The sequence below is a fragment of the Bactrocera dorsalis genome, chromosome 4 (genome assembly GCF_023373825.1).
Source record: "Bactrocera dorsalis isolate Fly_Bdor chromosome 4, ASM2337382v1, whole genome shotgun sequence".
NCBI lineage: Eukaryota > Metazoa > Arthropoda > Insecta > Diptera > Tephritidae > Bactrocera > Bactrocera dorsalis.
Window position 1 is genome coordinate 70,679,693 of NC_064306.1, and position 15,692 is coordinate 70,695,384.

The 15,692-nt window shown below is 35.9% G+C and overlaps 7 protein-coding genes across 11 annotated transcripts; 2 read left to right on the forward strand and 5 right to left on the reverse strand.

The window, feature by feature from the left end:
• Positions 1-85: 85 nt before the first annotated feature.
• Positions 86-1,501, reverse strand: LOC105234049 (translocator protein). The gene is made up of 3 exons (XM_029548428.2): positions 1,059-1,501; positions 589-787; positions 86-494 (listed from the first exon to the last, which is right to left on the reverse strand). Exons 1-3 carry the CDS (start codon positions 1,374-1,376, stop codon positions 484-486), a joined length of 528 nt encoding a protein of 175 aa, XP_029404288.1. The 5' UTR covers positions 1,377-1,501; the 3' UTR covers positions 86-483.
• Positions 1,502-2,254: 753 nt separating this feature from the next.
• Positions 2,255-6,665, reverse strand: LOC105234050 (myb-like protein X). Of its 2 annotated transcripts, none has more exons than XM_011216256.4 (2): positions 6,437-6,665; positions 2,255-6,373 (listed from the first exon to the last, which is right to left on the reverse strand). In XM_011216256.4, the coding sequence occupies exon 2, from the start codon at positions 6,329-6,331 to the stop codon at positions 2,792-2,794; it is 3,540 nt and encodes a 1,179-aa protein (XP_011214558.2). In that variant the 5' UTR covers positions 6,332-6,373; positions 6,437-6,665; the 3' UTR covers positions 2,255-2,791. The 2 variants fall into 2 exon arrangements, with proteins under 2 accessions (XP_011214558.2, XP_011214557.2); XM_011216255.4 differs by having other exon boundaries at positions 2,255-6,383.
• Positions 6,666-7,043: 378 nt separating this feature from the next.
• Positions 7,044-13,242, reverse strand: LOC105234051 (uncharacterized). Its single transcript, XM_011216257.4, has 4 exons — positions 13,107-13,242; positions 7,989-8,218; positions 7,630-7,928; positions 7,044-7,570 (listed from the first exon to the last, which is right to left on the reverse strand). The coding sequence occupies exons 2-4, from the start codon at positions 8,050-8,052 to the stop codon at positions 7,394-7,396; spliced, it is 540 nt and encodes a 179-aa protein (XP_011214559.2). The 5' UTR covers positions 8,053-8,218; positions 13,107-13,242; the 3' UTR covers positions 7,044-7,393.
• LOC105234052 (protein Notchless) lies at positions 8,345-10,841 on the forward strand. The gene is made up of 3 exons (XM_011216258.4): positions 8,345-9,844; positions 9,902-10,379; positions 10,487-10,841. The coding sequence occupies exons 1-3, from the start codon at positions 8,878-8,880 to the stop codon at positions 10,497-10,499; spliced, it is 1,458 nt and encodes a 485-aa protein (XP_011214560.1). The 5' UTR covers positions 8,345-8,877; the 3' UTR covers positions 10,500-10,841.
• On the reverse strand, positions 10,213-13,201 carry LOC105234053 (uncharacterized). Of its 2 annotated transcripts, XM_029548427.2 has the most exons (2): positions 12,706-12,846; positions 10,213-12,611 (listed from the first exon to the last, which is right to left on the reverse strand). In XM_029548427.2, the coding sequence occupies exon 2, from the start codon at positions 12,571-12,573 to the stop codon at positions 10,843-10,845; it is 1,731 nt and encodes a 576-aa protein (XP_029404287.1). In that variant the 5' UTR covers positions 12,574-12,611; positions 12,706-12,846; the 3' UTR covers positions 10,213-10,842. The 2 variants fall into 2 exon arrangements, with proteins under 2 accessions (XP_029404287.1, XP_011214561.2); XM_011216259.4 differs by having other exon boundaries at positions 10,213-13,201.
• Positions 13,243-13,344: 102 nt separating the features above from the next.
• LOC105234055 (COMM domain-containing protein 3) lies at positions 13,345-14,183 on the forward strand. Its single transcript, XM_011216261.4, has 2 exons — positions 13,345-13,569; positions 13,627-14,183. Exons 1-2 carry the CDS (start codon positions 13,446-13,448, stop codon positions 14,088-14,090), a joined length of 588 nt encoding a protein of 195 aa, XP_011214563.2. The 5' UTR covers positions 13,345-13,445; the 3' UTR covers positions 14,091-14,183.
• Positions 14,184-14,197: 14 nt separating this feature from the next.
• LOC105234056 (cobalamin trafficking protein CblD) lies at positions 14,198-15,601 on the reverse strand. 3 transcript variants are annotated; one of them, XM_011216265.4, is made up of 5 exons: positions 15,395-15,601; positions 15,077-15,323; positions 14,853-15,019; positions 14,624-14,788; positions 14,198-14,565 (listed from the first exon to the last, which is right to left on the reverse strand). In XM_011216265.4, exons 2-5 carry the CDS (start codon positions 15,279-15,281, stop codon positions 14,281-14,283), a joined length of 822 nt encoding a protein of 273 aa, XP_011214567.1. In that variant the 5' UTR covers positions 15,282-15,323; positions 15,395-15,601; the 3' UTR covers positions 14,198-14,280. The 3 variants fall into 3 exon arrangements, with proteins under 3 accessions (XP_011214567.1, XP_011214565.1, XP_049310522.1); XM_011216263.4 differs by having other exon boundaries at positions 15,380-15,601; XM_049454565.1 differs by having other exon boundaries at positions 15,077-15,601.
• Positions 15,602-15,692: the final 91 nt, after the last annotated feature.

Genomic DNA, 15,692 nt, shown 5'->3' on the forward strand with positions numbered 1-15,692 from the left:
ACATACCGTAGAATGACCAAACTTACATCTTCAATTTCAATCTTAAACTTCCAGAAAAAAGAAGAATTAATAAAAGGCTAAAAAGTGATTTTTATACTAATTATCTTTTATTAACACGTTTTCATGAAATAAGCGATTTTCGAGCTTTACAACAATTTTGCTCTTTTAACATTCCTTGCTTAACATTTATAACATAACCCACATTGTATTGAAACACCGGCATTTGTAAGATTTTTTTAGGCAACTTGTGTGTTATACATATATACATATAAAAAAGTACTGGAATTATTTTGTGGTAGTGAGCATATAGATTTTCTTAATACAAATTGACATCGATCTTTTAACATGTTTATAGCTAATTTTTATTTTCGAATAGTTAAATTAATTATTTTTGTTTGTGGAACATGTGTACTGCATTAAATGCATCATAGTGAATGAATGGTATTGCCATGATTGCAGCGATAGAGGCGCGGTAAAATGACATCATACGACATCTATGAATGTACATACTCATTTGCTTTAAAACAATTTATACTTGCATATGCAATAAAGTGCAGTAATCCATTGTGCTTGTATTATTTTACTGACCCTTTTTCTCCTCAGCAGCTGGTGCCGTCACAGCCTTACTCTCAGGATTCAATTTGTACATGGCATGATTGAGCACCGTTGCGAAGCTCAACCAAGCAATGTATGGAACGAACAATAGACCAGCCACTTTATTTACCCTATAGAAGAGTATACCACAGGCTGTGGACGTTGCAGTCAAAGCAATAATATCGATGAGCCCCTAGATGAAAAGAGAGAAACATGTAATTATATATTTTAGCTATGAAAATTATTATTAATAAGTCCAAACTTTTAGTAACCATTTTTTGAACTGTATTGAGCTCGTCGCTCATGTAAATATCTAGAAATAGAAACTACTGGTATACATAAGTATGTATGTATGTCATGTGCGCATTTATAAATAGTGATATGCACAGTACAGTTCTAGAAAATGTTATTTGTATAGTCAGTTAGACTTTTTAATACTCAATTTCAAACGTTACGCAACTTACGCCTTTGATATTACGTTGTCCAAAGAAAATTGGAGTCCATGCCCAGTTGAGTGCCAACTGTGTACCATACGCAATGAGCGGTAACTGCGCCTCACCGCTGAAGCCGCCACCATCACGCCACACCAGATATGAAGCATAGCCCATGCCTGAATAAAGCGATGTCCAGACCGGCGCAAATATCCAGTTTGGTGGCCGGTATGATGGAAAATTCAGATTCTTGTACCATGTTTGTATATTTTTTCGCGTTATTATGCCGTTGATGACACCACCAACGTTTGGGAGCACAACTGCGCCAATGATTTTTAGCACATCACTCATTTTTCTGCAGTTTTATAAAATATTTTTGTTTTATTTGACACTTTTTTATATTTTTAAACTTCAGGCGCTTGTTTCTTTAGCTCCTTTTCTTTACGAATTACCGAAGTGAACTAAACTATCAGCTGTCGGCTTCATACTCCACGCGGTGGGTTGTCGTTGTGATATGTCTACCAGCCCACCGCGACGTCCCTCCATCTGATAAACGCTTGCAAACTCTCGGTTTTCTCTCTCTCTATGACCGCTTAGTTGGTAAACATCTGCGTGTGTACATACATACATCAGTATGTTTTTAGTATGTATGAACAACTCTACGTACGAATGTCTATCAATATGCACGCTAACGACGGACGCACCTTTTTTGCTTTGATTTCATATGTCCCTACATACATACATAAGTATGTTGACACTTACAAACTTATCGCCTATAATCTCAATAATAGTGTTTTTACGGTTGAAAACTGGTTAATATTGTTAAGAGCTGTTTAGCATGTTCTCTTCATTTTCTCCTGGAATGAGTTTAGTTCAAGTTCCACCTTCCTATATATTGGACTATTTTTTTTCATTTCAACAGTTTGAGGTGATCTCAAAGCAATAAAGAAAAATTTTAATAAATCTCCATATGTACATATTAACAATGTTTATAAGATTGTATGCCTATAAAGGGTAGTGTTCTCCTCAATAAACTATAATTATTATTTATTAGCTCTTGAGTTTAAGCCGTTATTAATTTTGATAGCAACGATTAGTTTCAGATTAACACATAAAAATACTAAGCTGCAATATGTGCCTCTATATGATCACATTTTCCAAATCTAATGAAATCTTTCCATTCCAATCTATGAGAAACATGAAGATTAATAAGCATATAAACACTAAAATTAGTTTCAGTAATACAATTTATTTTCAGTTATTAATTTAGAATTACATTTTGGTTCTTTACAACACTTAAAACTAAGCAAAGCATAAACAACCAAAAATAAATCTAAATCGATGTTCAAAAATCAAATAGATGTGGATCTATTTGAAAACTATATGCTTCCTTTTTGCTTCGTATATCTACTGAAACCTTTTCTTGTTTTTATTTTAAGAAACGCTAACTTTAAAACGGTGTTAGTGGTGAAAACTGTTTTAGCATGAACATATTAGTATGAATATTTTATATGTGATGTATAGGCATCTATGATAGCCGGTTAGTATATGTTGAAATAATGTTTAAGAATGAATACAAAAATTAATGAATTCATGAATGAACCATCAGAGGAGCTTTGAACAAATAAAAATTCACAAAATGCAAATGCAATAGCAAGTTAAAATATTCATTGAGAGTAATTCATAAAAGCATGAATGAAAGTAAGAACAATGCAACATAATTAAACTCAACTAAAACTTCTCATCATATTGGGGGAGAAGTTTCATTATTTCGAAAGGGATGGTTTGTTCGATATAGCAGTATTTTCAATAGTTGGTGACGAGGTTGGCGGTGTTGTTGGTACTGATTTCGTTTCTACCAAAACTCGGGGTTGTTCAGCGACTGTTTGCGTACCGGAAACCGTTCCTTTTACGTTAATTTTTTGCTGTTTTCCACCAGTGTTTGCATTTGTTTTACTTGTTGCTGGTGGTGTGTTTGCTTTCTTAGTAGTGCCAGATGTTGTCCCGGTATTTCCAGTATTAGGTCGTGCAGATTTAGTACTTGCTCCCAATGTTGTCTTAGATTTTGCTGATGTATCCGTTTGTTGTTGTTTTTGCGGTGAATTTGCCTTTTTTGGTGCTGCATCAGGAGCCGCCTTTGTAACGGGAATTATTGGCTGCTGTTTATCTGTTGTTCCTTTTTCGGGTGACAACTTCGTGGGTGTGTTTGCCGTTGTTGGCGTTATTGGTGTCGTTGGTGTCGATTTGTTGTTATTCGTTGGTTTTGATTTAACTTTTGATGTTTGTTGTTGTTGAAGCTGTTGCCCCGGTTGCGGCTTCGTTACCAACTTTAATTTAGCATCGCCTGCTGTAGATGGCTTTGGCTGTTGTTTCGACGTTTCGTTCGAGTTCTTAATATTTGTGGCCTGTTTTGGTGGTGATGCCTTTTGTTTGGGGCTTATTGATATGGGTGCAGGTTTTCCATCAACAACTGACACATTGCCAGTCGATGATGTTGATAGTTCGGGGGTAATAGATCCTTGGTCTTGCGGTTGACACAATTGCTCCTTTTCAACGGTATCGCTTGAATCTAACTGCAATTCTTTTACATCTGCTTTATTCAATATCTCTGACTTCTGAATATCCTTCACTTCAATATTTATAGTATTGTTTGGTGAGGATAAGACTGCAGCCGGTAGTATTATCGGTGGTTGTGACTGTAGTATTTCGGCCATTGATGGCTGTTTGTTTGCCGAATCTATAGCAATAAATTTTTCATTATTCACATCGTCGATTTTATTATTATTGGCAGGTATTTGCGATGTGGGCAAAGGTATTGCCGGTGGCAGTGATTGTACTATCTCAGCCAATGTAGGCTGTTTCGCTAATTGTTCACCTAAAGTGCCGCCCTCTGGCGTAGCAACCTTTTGCGATTCAAGTATCTGCGCATTAGGAATCTGTTCCACTACTGTCATACTTGTATCATTGTTTTCGCCTACTTTCGGAAGAATTGTATCTGTTAATGATGGACTGTCTGCAATGATCTCTTTTTCAGCACTAGGTAATTTTTCTTTAACAATAATAACGCCCTTTACGTCTGAATCTTTGTTTAATGACTCTACATTACTATCAAGATCTTCAACAACTTCCAAGCTTGTTTTAGGCAATAGACTTTGGGACTTTTGATTGTCGGTGTTCAACTCTTTCTCTTGTGTTTTTTCAACAGATGTGTTTGTTGCTTCTAGTTCCTCATTTAGCACGGATTCAACCGTTTTTTCTACCACTTCCTGTTGATCAGATGGAAGTTCAGGTAGCGACTTATTTTTAATAGTTTCCTCTGACAGGTTGTTCAAATTTTCTATCAGAATATCTTTAGCAATTTCATTTACTATCTGCATCATTTTCTCACTAGATTCTAATGATTGTAAGGCAACAGTTTTGATGGATAAGTCTGGTGGTTGTATATCCGTTTCGGCTGGCTTTCCGGTTTCTATAGTGGGTTCTATAGATAATATATCTTTATTGGTTTTTTCAACTTGTTGACTTTCCGGTTTTGGCTTATCTGCCTCTTCCGTTACAAATTCTTGCTGACTTTTGAAAGGCTCCCCCTCTACAGAATCAGATTGCTGTTGCTGATTCGCGTCCTTAGTTGATTCTGGAAGAGGTTCAGCTTTTTTGGATTCTTTTCCATCATCTGCCAAAACTGCCTTCACTTCTTGTGAGCTTTTAATTTGAGCGTCTGACTTTTTTTGATTATCTGACGATTCTTTTACATTCTTTTTAGTACTTTCAGATTGTTTTTCATTGCTTGTCTTTTTTGATTCAGCACTCTTGTCAGCGGGCTTTTCTTTGGATGATTTTATAGTTTGTTTCTCGTCCTGCTTACCTGATTTTGGAAGAAGTTCCGCTTTTTTCAATCCTTTCTCAGTATCCGTTTTTTTCTGGCTTACTTGGTTTTGTTGTTTTTGTTGAGGCTGTTTATTTTTTTGTTTTATTGGTGACTCACTCTTTTGTTGTTGTTGCAGGGGAAGTTTTTGTGTCTGATTCTGATCGTCTGACTGTTGTTCAATATTTACAAGTTCTATTGAATCTAAACTCGCATTGGTTTGTTGACTTTCACCTTGTTTTTCGATATTTTTGCCTTCGTTTTCTTTTAGACCTACTTGTTTTTGCTGAGAGTTTGATTCTGGTCCCATTTGTTTTTCCTTCGCCTTTGTTGCAGCTGGTAGTTCTGCCTTCGCCGACCTTTGCTGTAATTGTTTTGTTTGCTGATTATCCCCATTATTCTTTACATTTTTGGATCTTATTTGTACTGACTTTTCCGATTCGATCACATCAGTAACATCATCTTTACTAGATTCGTCAACTTCTCTGTTGTCGTCTAATTTTAAAGTTGTACTTTTTGAAGCAATTTCATCAGGTTTCTCATTATCTTTAATGGGGTTTTGACTCTTATTTTCAAGCTTAGATTTTTGCCTGGCAGGTTCCTGTTTTTGTTGTGATTTTTTTTCATTCTTCTTTTGCGTCTCTTTATTTTTTCCTACATCACTTGTTGATTTGATATTTAGCTTCTCAGTTCTATTTAAGTTTTCTTTTTCTGTATTTATTTCCTGCTTTTTAACATTAGTTTCATTTCCGTTCCGTATTTCCAACTTTTCGTTTGATATTACATTTAAATTTAAACTTTCCAACGGTTGCACATTGTTTCCATTCTCATTACCCTTAGCTTCCGATAAGAGTGGTAACACTGCAGCCGATTCTCCTTTGGTTTCTGTATTTTCAATTGCCGGTTTTTCGTTAGTAGTAGTAGTTTGCTCTCCCACTTTCATTGCCTCTATTTTAGCCACCTCATCGAAGTCACTCACCAACATAGGTACATCGTCCTCCTCTACAACGCTATAAAGCATATTTGTACTCGCAGTCGCATCACTACCGCCCATAGCTCCCGCCGCTTTCTTTGTACCCGTCATTGAATTAGCGAACATGCGCAGCTGCACCACCGTCTCTTGACCCAGCTGTGGCAATATCTCCGGCAACATTTCTACAATTTTCTTTGTCTCTCCATGTCCGGTGACAGCGAAAGTATTTGCAGAGAGAGATGCTTGCGCTTTTGGATTATTAAAATGAATAACGGTTAGATCGTCTTTGATTATGTTCACTTCTTCAATTCCCGGTATGGTACTAACGGATAACTTTTTTAAAGAACTTTGCAACTTTTTATCATCCGTAGTGGCAGTCTGGTGCATAACCTTCTTCTTACGACGGGCTGTACCCTTGCCTCCTATCCGCACTTGTGATTGCAGCCGCCTCAATTTTTCCACATTCATCTTATATGAATGCAATTTACGTTTGAATCAAGTTAATACAGTCTGAAAGCGCCTACTTTTAATTAGGAATTACATAAAATCTGACATTTTTTCTTCCAATCTTACCCTCACACCAAAAATATTATTCTGCTGCTGTAAAACTCGTGGCTGCAACAACGACTGTGGTATCGACGACTATTCAGCCAAACTCAAGGCCCAAGCATGCAAATGGTCGAACATTTCGAATTTTGCATTCCTACACACACAGTTCGGCAATTGTTGCCGAGCAATACATCTGCCTCAGAGTAGCAGGTATATTAATATCGCAAATTTCTTTGCAAAAGATATAAAAAATTCTCACATCACATAGCACATCGTATCGTCGTGCGCTTAAAAATAAACATAAACCCCACCAAGAACGGAGCATTTTAGCGATTCTTGCCATTAACCATACGGCTTATTACATATTGTGTCTGTTTGAGACAGAAGTGACTGACAAAAAGTGCACCGCAACATGGGATAGAGTGGGTAGAAATATGCAACAAAAGTATATATTTTAATGTGCTCACAGTGGAAAAGTGGAAAAACGCGATTTGTTTGCGTATAATGCAATTGCAATGTGAGAATTTTACATTTCTGGTAGATAAGTTTTTCCTAACTTTAGAAAAATGCACGCATTATCTTCATGGAAACAACCTTAGTTAACGTATTCGGGTAGAAATTTTTGCAGAAATTTGTTTTTTTTTTGCAAATATTATTTTTCTTGTGAAAAATCTTCACTCCATAGTCATTTCTATGTTAACCAGATCGACCTGGTGCATCATGCAGAGTAGAGACAGATATAAACAGTTCCCACATACAGGACAGACATTTCAAAAAATAGTTGGGGAATGTTTTCTCCCACTTATACCTTCCCATTTATATTTATGGTTAATACTACTCTCGGAAAACAATTGTTGTGAATTATCAAAATATTTAAATAATAATAATTTTTTTAATAAATATTTTTATTTATCAAAATCAATGTCTTTCTTATTCCCCAATTTAACCATCAACAAATATCAATTATTACAAATACCTCTTCTATTGTTCCAAACTTTCGGTTTCTTTAGCCAAATGTTTCACCTTCTCCCATTGGGATTCCATTAATTGCAATGCCGTTTGAATTTGTACTAACAATTTCTCTTCATTGTTCATCTCTATGCTTGTTTCTTCATATTTTTCATTTTCAATTTTCAACGACGCTATCATTACAGAGTTCTATTAGGAGAAATGAGAAATTCACAACAATATTTAAGGGAAATCAATATCCAGCTCACCTCAAGAAATTTTTGTTTCATGTCTGCTAACTCTTTGTCTGCATTCATTTTGTCTTCTTCAGTATATTGCTTGGAAAGATAATAATCTGTTGCCAACAGAACATAATCCGGTATAGAAAAATTCTTTAAGTCCATTTCCTCAATAGCAGTGAGTTTTTGTTCCATGTCACTAAGCATTTTACTTTTCACTTTTTCTTTCTGCTCTAGTAAAAATACGGCTGTATCGTCATTACCCATGGATAATTTGTTCACCATTGATTGAAGTGTCAGTGATAATATCTTATTCAAATAATGCCGCCCTGCATATACTTAGTTGTTTTGATATGACCTTAATTTATTATACAGATGAAAATACTTACTCTCTAACGAAAACTGTTCTACAGAGAAGTTGAAATGCTGTATTTCATATTCGCTTTTCTCCATTGTGAGTTATTTTGTGAAATACAAATTAAATAAAAAATAGTCCTTAATGTTATTCTTAAAACAACACCAAATCAAATGTTGTAGCCGTTCAGTGGATGCAAAAATGAGGTTGTTTAGTTAAAGATCGATAATTGTTTGATATATGTATAAACAAAGTAGCGCACATCTATAGATATAATATATGAAATATGATAGTTTCATAAAGACATATCTACATTATAGTATTTTTCATACTAAAATAAGTGTTCAGTGAAATTTGTATTTACTGTCTTATTAGTCCAAAATGACAGAAATTCTAAAAGATATATATTCTTAATCTGTTAATATTTATAAACAAGTCAAATAAGTGATACATAGAGCAATCAATTCCATACGAAAATATAAAATAATTAAAAATTAGGTTTATTAACATACTTTACGAAAATTTATGCTAACTACCAAATCTATAAGGCTCATTTAGTTAGCTTTTTTCATTTTAAAGGTCATGATTTTTGGGAGAAATGTGGGAAATTTCAAAACCAAAAGAAAACAATGACAACATCGGTACTAATCTAATAGTTATATTTAATTTTATTAAAAATATATTAAAAAAAAAAACATTCGAGTAAACCTGTTTTAAAACAACTACTTTATGTAGTTATCGAGTAGTTTTGAAAACGGCACATACTTGACATAAGCGCACCCTAATAGCACTACTGAAATGCTTATTATTGAATAAAATTATGTGGCAATGATGTTTTGAGTCCGCCGGCACGTGTTTGTTTGTTGTTGACAATCACTCCATTGATAACTACCAAAAGTACAATTCGATTGTTTTATAAAAATATGTCCAAACGACAAAAAATAGAGGAAGTATCGGAAGTGGACGATGGACGTACTGTTCAAGCGCGACTCGTATCAGATACTGGAGAGGAGGCAGGTCCTCCAATCGATTTACCTCTTACAGTCACCGTGGAGCAGCTGGGTCTTATTTGTAATGCGTTATTAAAAAATGATGAACCGACACCATACCTATTCTTTGTGGGAGAAGAAGAGATTAAAAAAACTCTTAACAGCGCATTGGATTTAAATTCAATAGACACTGAAAATGTAATCAAAATTGTATATCAACCGCAGGCTGTGTTTAAAGTTCGACCAGTAACACGATGTACAAGCTCAATGCCAGGTCATGCAGAAGCTGTAATTTCAATTAGTTTTAGCCCAGACGGCGAACATTTAGCTAGTGGATCAGGTGACACAACAGTGAGATTATGGGATTTGACAACCGAAACACCACATCACACATGTGCGATACACAAACAATGGGTTATGTGTGTTGCTTGGTCGCCTGATGGAAAGAAGTTAGCAAGCGCTTGTAAAGCCGGAAATATTATATTATGGGACCCAACGAATGGCAAACAAATCGGTCGAACATTAGTCGGTCATAAGAAATGGATAAACTGTTTGAGCTGGGAACCATATCATCAGAATCCCGATTGTCGACGATTAGCCAGTGCCGGTACGGATGGAGATTGCCGTATTTGGGACACTGTGTTGGGACATTGCATTCTAAATATATCAGGACACTCTAGTTCAGTAACCGCTGTACGATGGGGTGGATCTGGACTTATTTACACTTCGTCTAAGGATCGTACAGTAAAGATGTGGCGAGCAGATGATGGAATACTGTGCCGAACATTTTCTGGGCATGCTCATTGGGTAAATAATATTGCGCTGAATACGGATTACGTTTTACGAACGGGACCGTTCCATCCGATAACTGATCGTAAAAAGAAATATTCAGAAATTGAAAGTAAGTATGAAATCAATAAGTTAAAAAACTTAAATGAGTGCAACCATATATTTTTAGAGAATGAATTGAAAGAAATGGCTTTACGAAGATACAATGAAGTTTGCCCCGATGGTGTTGAATCATTAGTATCGTGTTCCGATGATTTCACGCTTTATCTTTGGCGTTCAAATCAAAATAAATGTGTAGAACGAATGACGGGTCATCAAAATGTGGTCAATGACGTTAAATACTCACCTGATGTGAAGCTCATTGCATCTGCCTCTTTCGACAAGTCTATTCGCCTATGGCGTGCTCAAGATGGCAAATTTATAACTACATTCAGAGGGCATGTTCAGGCTGCTTATACACTGGCATGGTCAGCAGACTCACGTTTGCTGGTGAGTGGTAGTAAAGATTCAACTCTGAAAGTATGGAGCGTTCAAACGAAAAAATTGGCACAAGAATTGCCGGGTCATGCAGATGAGGTTTTCGCTGTGGATTGGGCTCCGGACGGGACACGAGTGGCATCTGGTGGCAAGGATAAGGTGGTGAAATTGTAAGTTTAAGGAAAACTTACTGGCAAACAGTAACAGTTTTTCGTTGAATGCATACTTTATTATTGTTATTTTAGACTTTATAAATTTTTATTATTTTTTTTTACAGATGGGCTTATTAGGATACATCCAGAGGAGGTATATAACGTGTATAAATATGTAGTCTTAAAAGGAGTATTCGTATCGTAGCAGTTTCTGTGAAAAAGTGAACGTTTTATTATAAGTCTTAAATAAATCAAATAAGAAGATTGTTAACCTATATTCTTATACAAAATCAATAATGTTGTTTCAAAAATGATTTTAATTTAAATGCTCACTTATATATGGATATGCACCCATACATTTTGTTTAAAAGATTGATACATACTCGTATTTACATATTTTATATATTGATATAAATTCAAAGTAAAAGTTTTTTATGGGCATAAAAATATGGCTCCCATAAATATGAGTTAAAAACTTCACTTACAAAGACGTTTCCTTAAGGTTTCTTAAAGCTGATTCTAAACTGACAGATTCTTCAATTTCATCACTGAAATAGCGAAATGGTACTGCGGCACGTGATTGCAAAGCCCGTTCTGCCGCCAGAAATCCCAACGCTACACAATTTTTCATGTCATAGCCTCGTAATAGTGCTGTTATGTAACCGCTTGTGAAACTATCACCTGCCCCTGACACATTTTTAATGTTTTCTACTTTAGGTGCTTTGTAAAACCGTAGTGCGTGAACATTTTGTTTACTTGTAGTCATGGGCAAATAAGAACCAGTTTTTACATCAAACAATGGTTTACCGGATGCAGCTAAGTCGCCATTCAAACCAAGTAATACGCCTTCTTGTCCAAGCGTTAGAACGATACAATCGAAATGATCTTGGACAAGTGCCAGCAGGTATTTGGCTTTATCCAGTAAGGTCTCTACTGGATCACTGTTGTTAACTTTACTGTGTACTGGAGTTCCCGTGATAGCTTCTACAATGGTATGCAATTCATAAATATTTGGCGATATAATTCGAATCTGTTGTGTAAGACTCTTGGGTAGAGTAAACGGTTTATAAGCAATACGCATATCCGTTGGTTCAAAAAACACTGGTCGCCGATGTTTTTGAGCAAGACGCAATGCGCATGCCATTGCTTCAAACGAAAGATTGCTATCTATTACAATTATTGGAGCGGAACTTATCTGCTCCTCATGTCGTTGAATCATCTCTACCGTAATATTTTGATGAATCTCCATATTTCCTAAAATGATTTTGCAGTCACCAGTTTTATCAAAAAGTAGAGTGCAGAGGGAAGTAGCACAGTTTTCATCGACCTTTACAGAACTTCTTAAAGGCCTAGGAATCATTTTTAATAAGCTTTTCCCGAGTTGGTCGTCACCAACAATGGAAATAAAGTTTGCTGCGCCATACAATTTAAAAATTCCCTCGGCAATGTTGCGCCCAACACCACCCGCTGATTCGGTTGGTTTTGCACAATAGGTAGCTCCGTCAAGCACACTTGGAATTTCATCGACCATAGTTAATGAAAGATCTAAAATTGAGGCACCAATCACTAGAGGCGAGGAGACGGATTCAGTTATAGATTCACCTCTGAACGTATAACTTTTACTGCTCCTGGATAATTCACGCGATATTTGAGCAGCAACGGTAGCATTGTTTTTAATCAACGCAATATTTGCATCTAGACTTTTTCCCTGTGTTATTTTGGCTATTGCGGCCAGCAAATAAGGTGTTACTTGTTTGCCATAAATTCCCTGAAGTTTTGCTTCGCACGTTGCCTGTTCAATTGCTGCTTCAATCATTTCTTTATTCGCTGCAAATTGCTCAGGTACAGGTACACCAATCAAAATTCCTGATTTTAAATTTAACTCTTTCAAAGATTTTATTAAGTCAGCAGCTTCCATTGGCCCATTTAGGTTGTATGGAACCTTGCATCCACTATTGCGTGTATAAAAATCAGGAAAAGCGCAATCCTTAACTCCATACGTCGCAACACATACTCCTTGGGTCTCTAAGTACTCAAGAGTTCGAGGTATATCTAATATAGATTTAATTCCACTTGACACTACCGTAACTGGTGTTCGCCCTAACTCCACCAGATCTGCTGATATATCCAATGTAACATGTCCATCGCGGTGAACTCCACCAACACCACCAGTAGCAAATATATCTATTCCCAACATATGGGCTATGATCATTGTAGCTGCTACAGTTGTGCCTCCACTTCCTTTTATAGCTACCAAATAAGGTAAATCACGTCTTGAAATTTTCATTATCTCATTACGGTTTTTCTTTGCTATTTTTTCCATTTCCTCTGTGGTAAGACCTACCTTTATTCGACCGTCGATTATTGCAATAGTTGCTCCTAGCGCACCATTGTCAGAAACAAGCTGTTCCACCAACTGTGCTGTCTCAATATTTTGTGGATAAGGCATGCCATGTGTAATGATCGTCGATTCTAAGGCCACAACTGCTTTTCCTTGCTTAAGTGATCGTTGTACTCTGGGATGAACATCAACAAGTGTTCTAAAGTTACGAAGCGAAGTTCGAAAAACATATTTTGAGCATGCATGTAGAAATGGGGATGTAATGGCCAAAACCATTGTACAAAACACTTGATTTCTATTTACTTGTATACAATGCTAAACAATTAATGTGGACAAACTTTTATGTACTACATATACCCTTTATGCATGTGCTTATGTGGCTATAGGTACAGATATATGCACACCTTCTTAGGAATATACACACATTGTTCACTTTCCCGCCTTCTGTCAAAGAAAGTTAATTGATATTTTGCGTAAATTTAGATTGAACATCCTAATACATCAATTTATGAACTTCATTAATCTAAAACGAAATTGAACTCGAACACACTTATTTCTCCCTATAACATTATCAGATAATTTTGAATTTATTATTCATCGATTTTAACATCGATAACATGTCTTTAAAGTCGGAGTATCATTTCTATACGTCAAAGTCAAAAGTCAACAAATAAATGTAAAAACAACTCGATGATAAAACTAGTACTGGAGGAATTTAAGTAAACAAATAATATTGTACAAAAATGGCTATTAAGCTTTCCGATCCTGTGATAAAGGGTCTTCAGCAGTTGGGCACAGATATAAATATAGACATTTCGAAAAAGCTAATAGCAAACACACTGAAACATACACTTTCTCCTGAAGCAAGTGAGTATGTATTAGCTGAAATTTTACAGTATTTACGGAATGTTTTCTTTGATAAAGGTGTTCCATCCGTACCGGATATCTACATAACGAATGCAGATAAAGCGAAACTTAGTGAATATGCTGTAGTAACATTACTAGCGATAGCTACCAAACACGGAACCGATGCTGCGAGCTTGCGAGCATTTTTGGAAAAATGTGAAATCCAATCAACCATATTAGAGGAATTGGTTCGCACCTATGATGATCATCGAAAAGAGCTAACCATTCGTCAATTGCAAATAGGAAGTGATTTTCCACATATTACTGATGTACAATGGCGCATTATGGCGGATGTTCGCTCATCTACTTCTGATTGTAGTTCAGGCGAAGTGAGTTTTCATGTAAATCTTGGCCGTTATAATGAATCAAATGGGGAACGAGAAACTATTGTTGAATTCGTATGTAGCACTGAGGAAATGCAGTTACTAATTAATAAGTTGAAGGAAATCGAAAGACACTGTGAAAAAGTGGCTACAAAATAAACACTTAAATTTATAAACCTTGACATGGTAAAACTGTAGACGGTTAAAGAACGATTAAAAAGTAATCACTATTGGTGATTTCATTTCCTTAAACATGTGTACAAAAATTTCATTAAAACAAAATTTCATTTTATTTAATGAAACTTATAACAATTTTGAATTTACAGTTTATTAGGGCAATGTTAGCCTGCTATACTTGTTCGTCAATAAGCGATTTGATTTGCAAATAATCACATGGCGCATTCGTGTATATGACTCCAGAAAATGTAGCATCGCCGTCTTCGGTGCTAATTACAGTGCAGTGATTCTTTTTTATCAATTTCATATTAATCCCTCTAAATCGTTCGTCAACTTTATACAGATTTTTTCCGTTTGCCCAAGAATAAAAGGGTTTGCCGCTGAATGGATTCATAAAATCAGCCCAATACCCATGCAAGCGAAGCCTTGACGTAATTTCACGTGCCGCCAAAACAAACTGATCAAACGTTAATCTATTTCAGCATTTTTATTTTAATAATCGTAATTTCAATTACCTTTCTTGCTCCTTGCTCGTTATCCCCTGAAAAACGCAATGTCATTAATGCTAATTTCTCGCTAGAAACTACCTCAGGAGCCGGAAAAAGTTCGTGTAATGACTTTCTTATTAGTGAGGGGCATTCACCGACAGTAAATTGTAGCATAGCAGTTTGTTTTGCATTCTAAAAAATATTTCAAATAAAGTCACATTTGAGTGTCTAAATGGATATATTCACAGATTACTACCTTTCCATCGAAATCGACAATTGACTCCAGTGGTGCTTCTAAATTGATGGTTGTTGACGCACTTTGCCACGCTGGTCCAACTGCGTTGGGAAAATAGAAACGATTCCCCCGAGGAGCAAGCAATTCCCAATTCGGTCCACATTCGCCACCAAGAAAATCAGAGTCATCTAAAAGAAATAAAAACTTGTACGTTGTCATTGAGATACTTCCCATTTTAATATCACCTTCAACACGCGCCTTAGACTTTACCACCTTGAAAACGCTATCAAGGTTTTTGGGGTCACTACGTCGCGAATAATGTGCAGTGCTTGAAACACCCACGATTGGCGTTGACGACGATGGTGGCAGTGATAGCTTAGTAGCGTTATTAGTGACATTTAAGACCCCTCCTCCCCCCCGATTTAGACATCGCAATAGCGAAAGTGACATTAAAATATTTGTTTCGGCTATTTATTGCGTAGCGTTTGTTTTCTTTTCAAAGCATTAATATAAATGTTATTATTTAACTTCTTCTATTATGACGTTACCATTAGAATCCTTACGATTCGCAATCACTTGATTGTCGTTATAATCCAACAAGCCTTAACAATTATTTTCGAAATGTGGACGAATTACCCAAATCCTGGATATAATATTGCCCTAGCAGGCGTCAAGGATTTCAATTAGTTCTTTAAATAAACACACAATTTAGTCTCGAATATAATTTCGTACTTCGTATTATTTTTTCTTTCGCGAGCTTTTTTCTGTCAAATCAAAATTTTCTGATCAGCTGTGCAAAGGGTTGCTATTTCAAATAACCAAGTAACGTATTTTTCTCAAATTTACAAATTAAAAATATTC

Coding starts and splice junctions, on each gene's coding strand:
- LOC105234053 (XM_011216259.4), bottom strand. CDS start 12,978: ATGGTTTTGGCCATTACATCCCCATTTCTACATGCATGCTCAAAATAT.
- LOC105234050 (XM_011216256.4), bottom strand. CDS start 6,331: ATGAATGTGGAAAAATTGAGGCGGCTGCAATCACAAGTGCGGATAGGA.
- LOC105234049 (XM_029548428.2), bottom strand. CDS start 1,376: ATGAGTGATGTGCTAAAAATCATTGGCGCAGTTGTGCTCCCAAACGTT. Junction 788..1,058: donor GACAACGTAATATCAAAGGC/GTAAGTTGCGTA, acceptor CTTTTCATCTAG/GGGCTCATCGATATTATTGC.
- LOC105234052 (XM_011216258.4), top strand. CDS start 8,878: ATGTCCAAACGACAAAAAATAGAGGAAGTATCGGAAGTGGACGATGGA. Junction 9,845..9,901: donor GAAATATTCAGAAATTGAAA/GTAAGTATGAAA, acceptor ATATATTTTTAG/AGAATGAATTGAAAGAAATG.
- LOC105234056 (XM_011216265.4), bottom strand. CDS start 15,281: ATGTCACTTTCGCTATTGCGATGTCTAAATCGGGGGGGAGGAGGGGTC. Junction 15,020..15,076: donor GTCTAAGGCGCGTGTTGAAG/GTGATATTAAAA, acceptor TATTTCTTTTAG/ATGACTCTGATTTTCTTGGT. Junction 14,789..14,852: donor TTGTCGATTTCGATGGAAAG/GTAGTAATCTGT, acceptor AATATTTTTTAG/AATGCAAAACAAACTGCTAT.
- LOC105234051 (XM_011216257.4), bottom strand. CDS start 8,052: ATGGAGAAAAGCGAATATGAAATACAGCATTTCAACTTCTCTGTAGAA. Junction 7,929..7,988: donor AGAACAGTTTTCGTTAGAGA/GTAAGTATTTTC, acceptor AAGTATATGCAG/GGCGGCATTATTTGAATAAG. Junction 7,571..7,629: donor TGAAACAAAAATTTCTTGAG/GTGAGCTGGATA, acceptor TTCTCCTAATAG/AACTCTGTAATGATAGCGTC.
- LOC105234055 (XM_011216261.4), top strand. CDS start 13,446: ATGGCTATTAAGCTTTCCGATCCTGTGATAAAGGGTCTTCAGCAGTTG. Junction 13,570..13,626: donor TACACTTTCTCCTGAAGCAA/GTGAGTATGTAT, acceptor TCTTTGATAAAG/GTGTTCCATCCGTACCGGAT.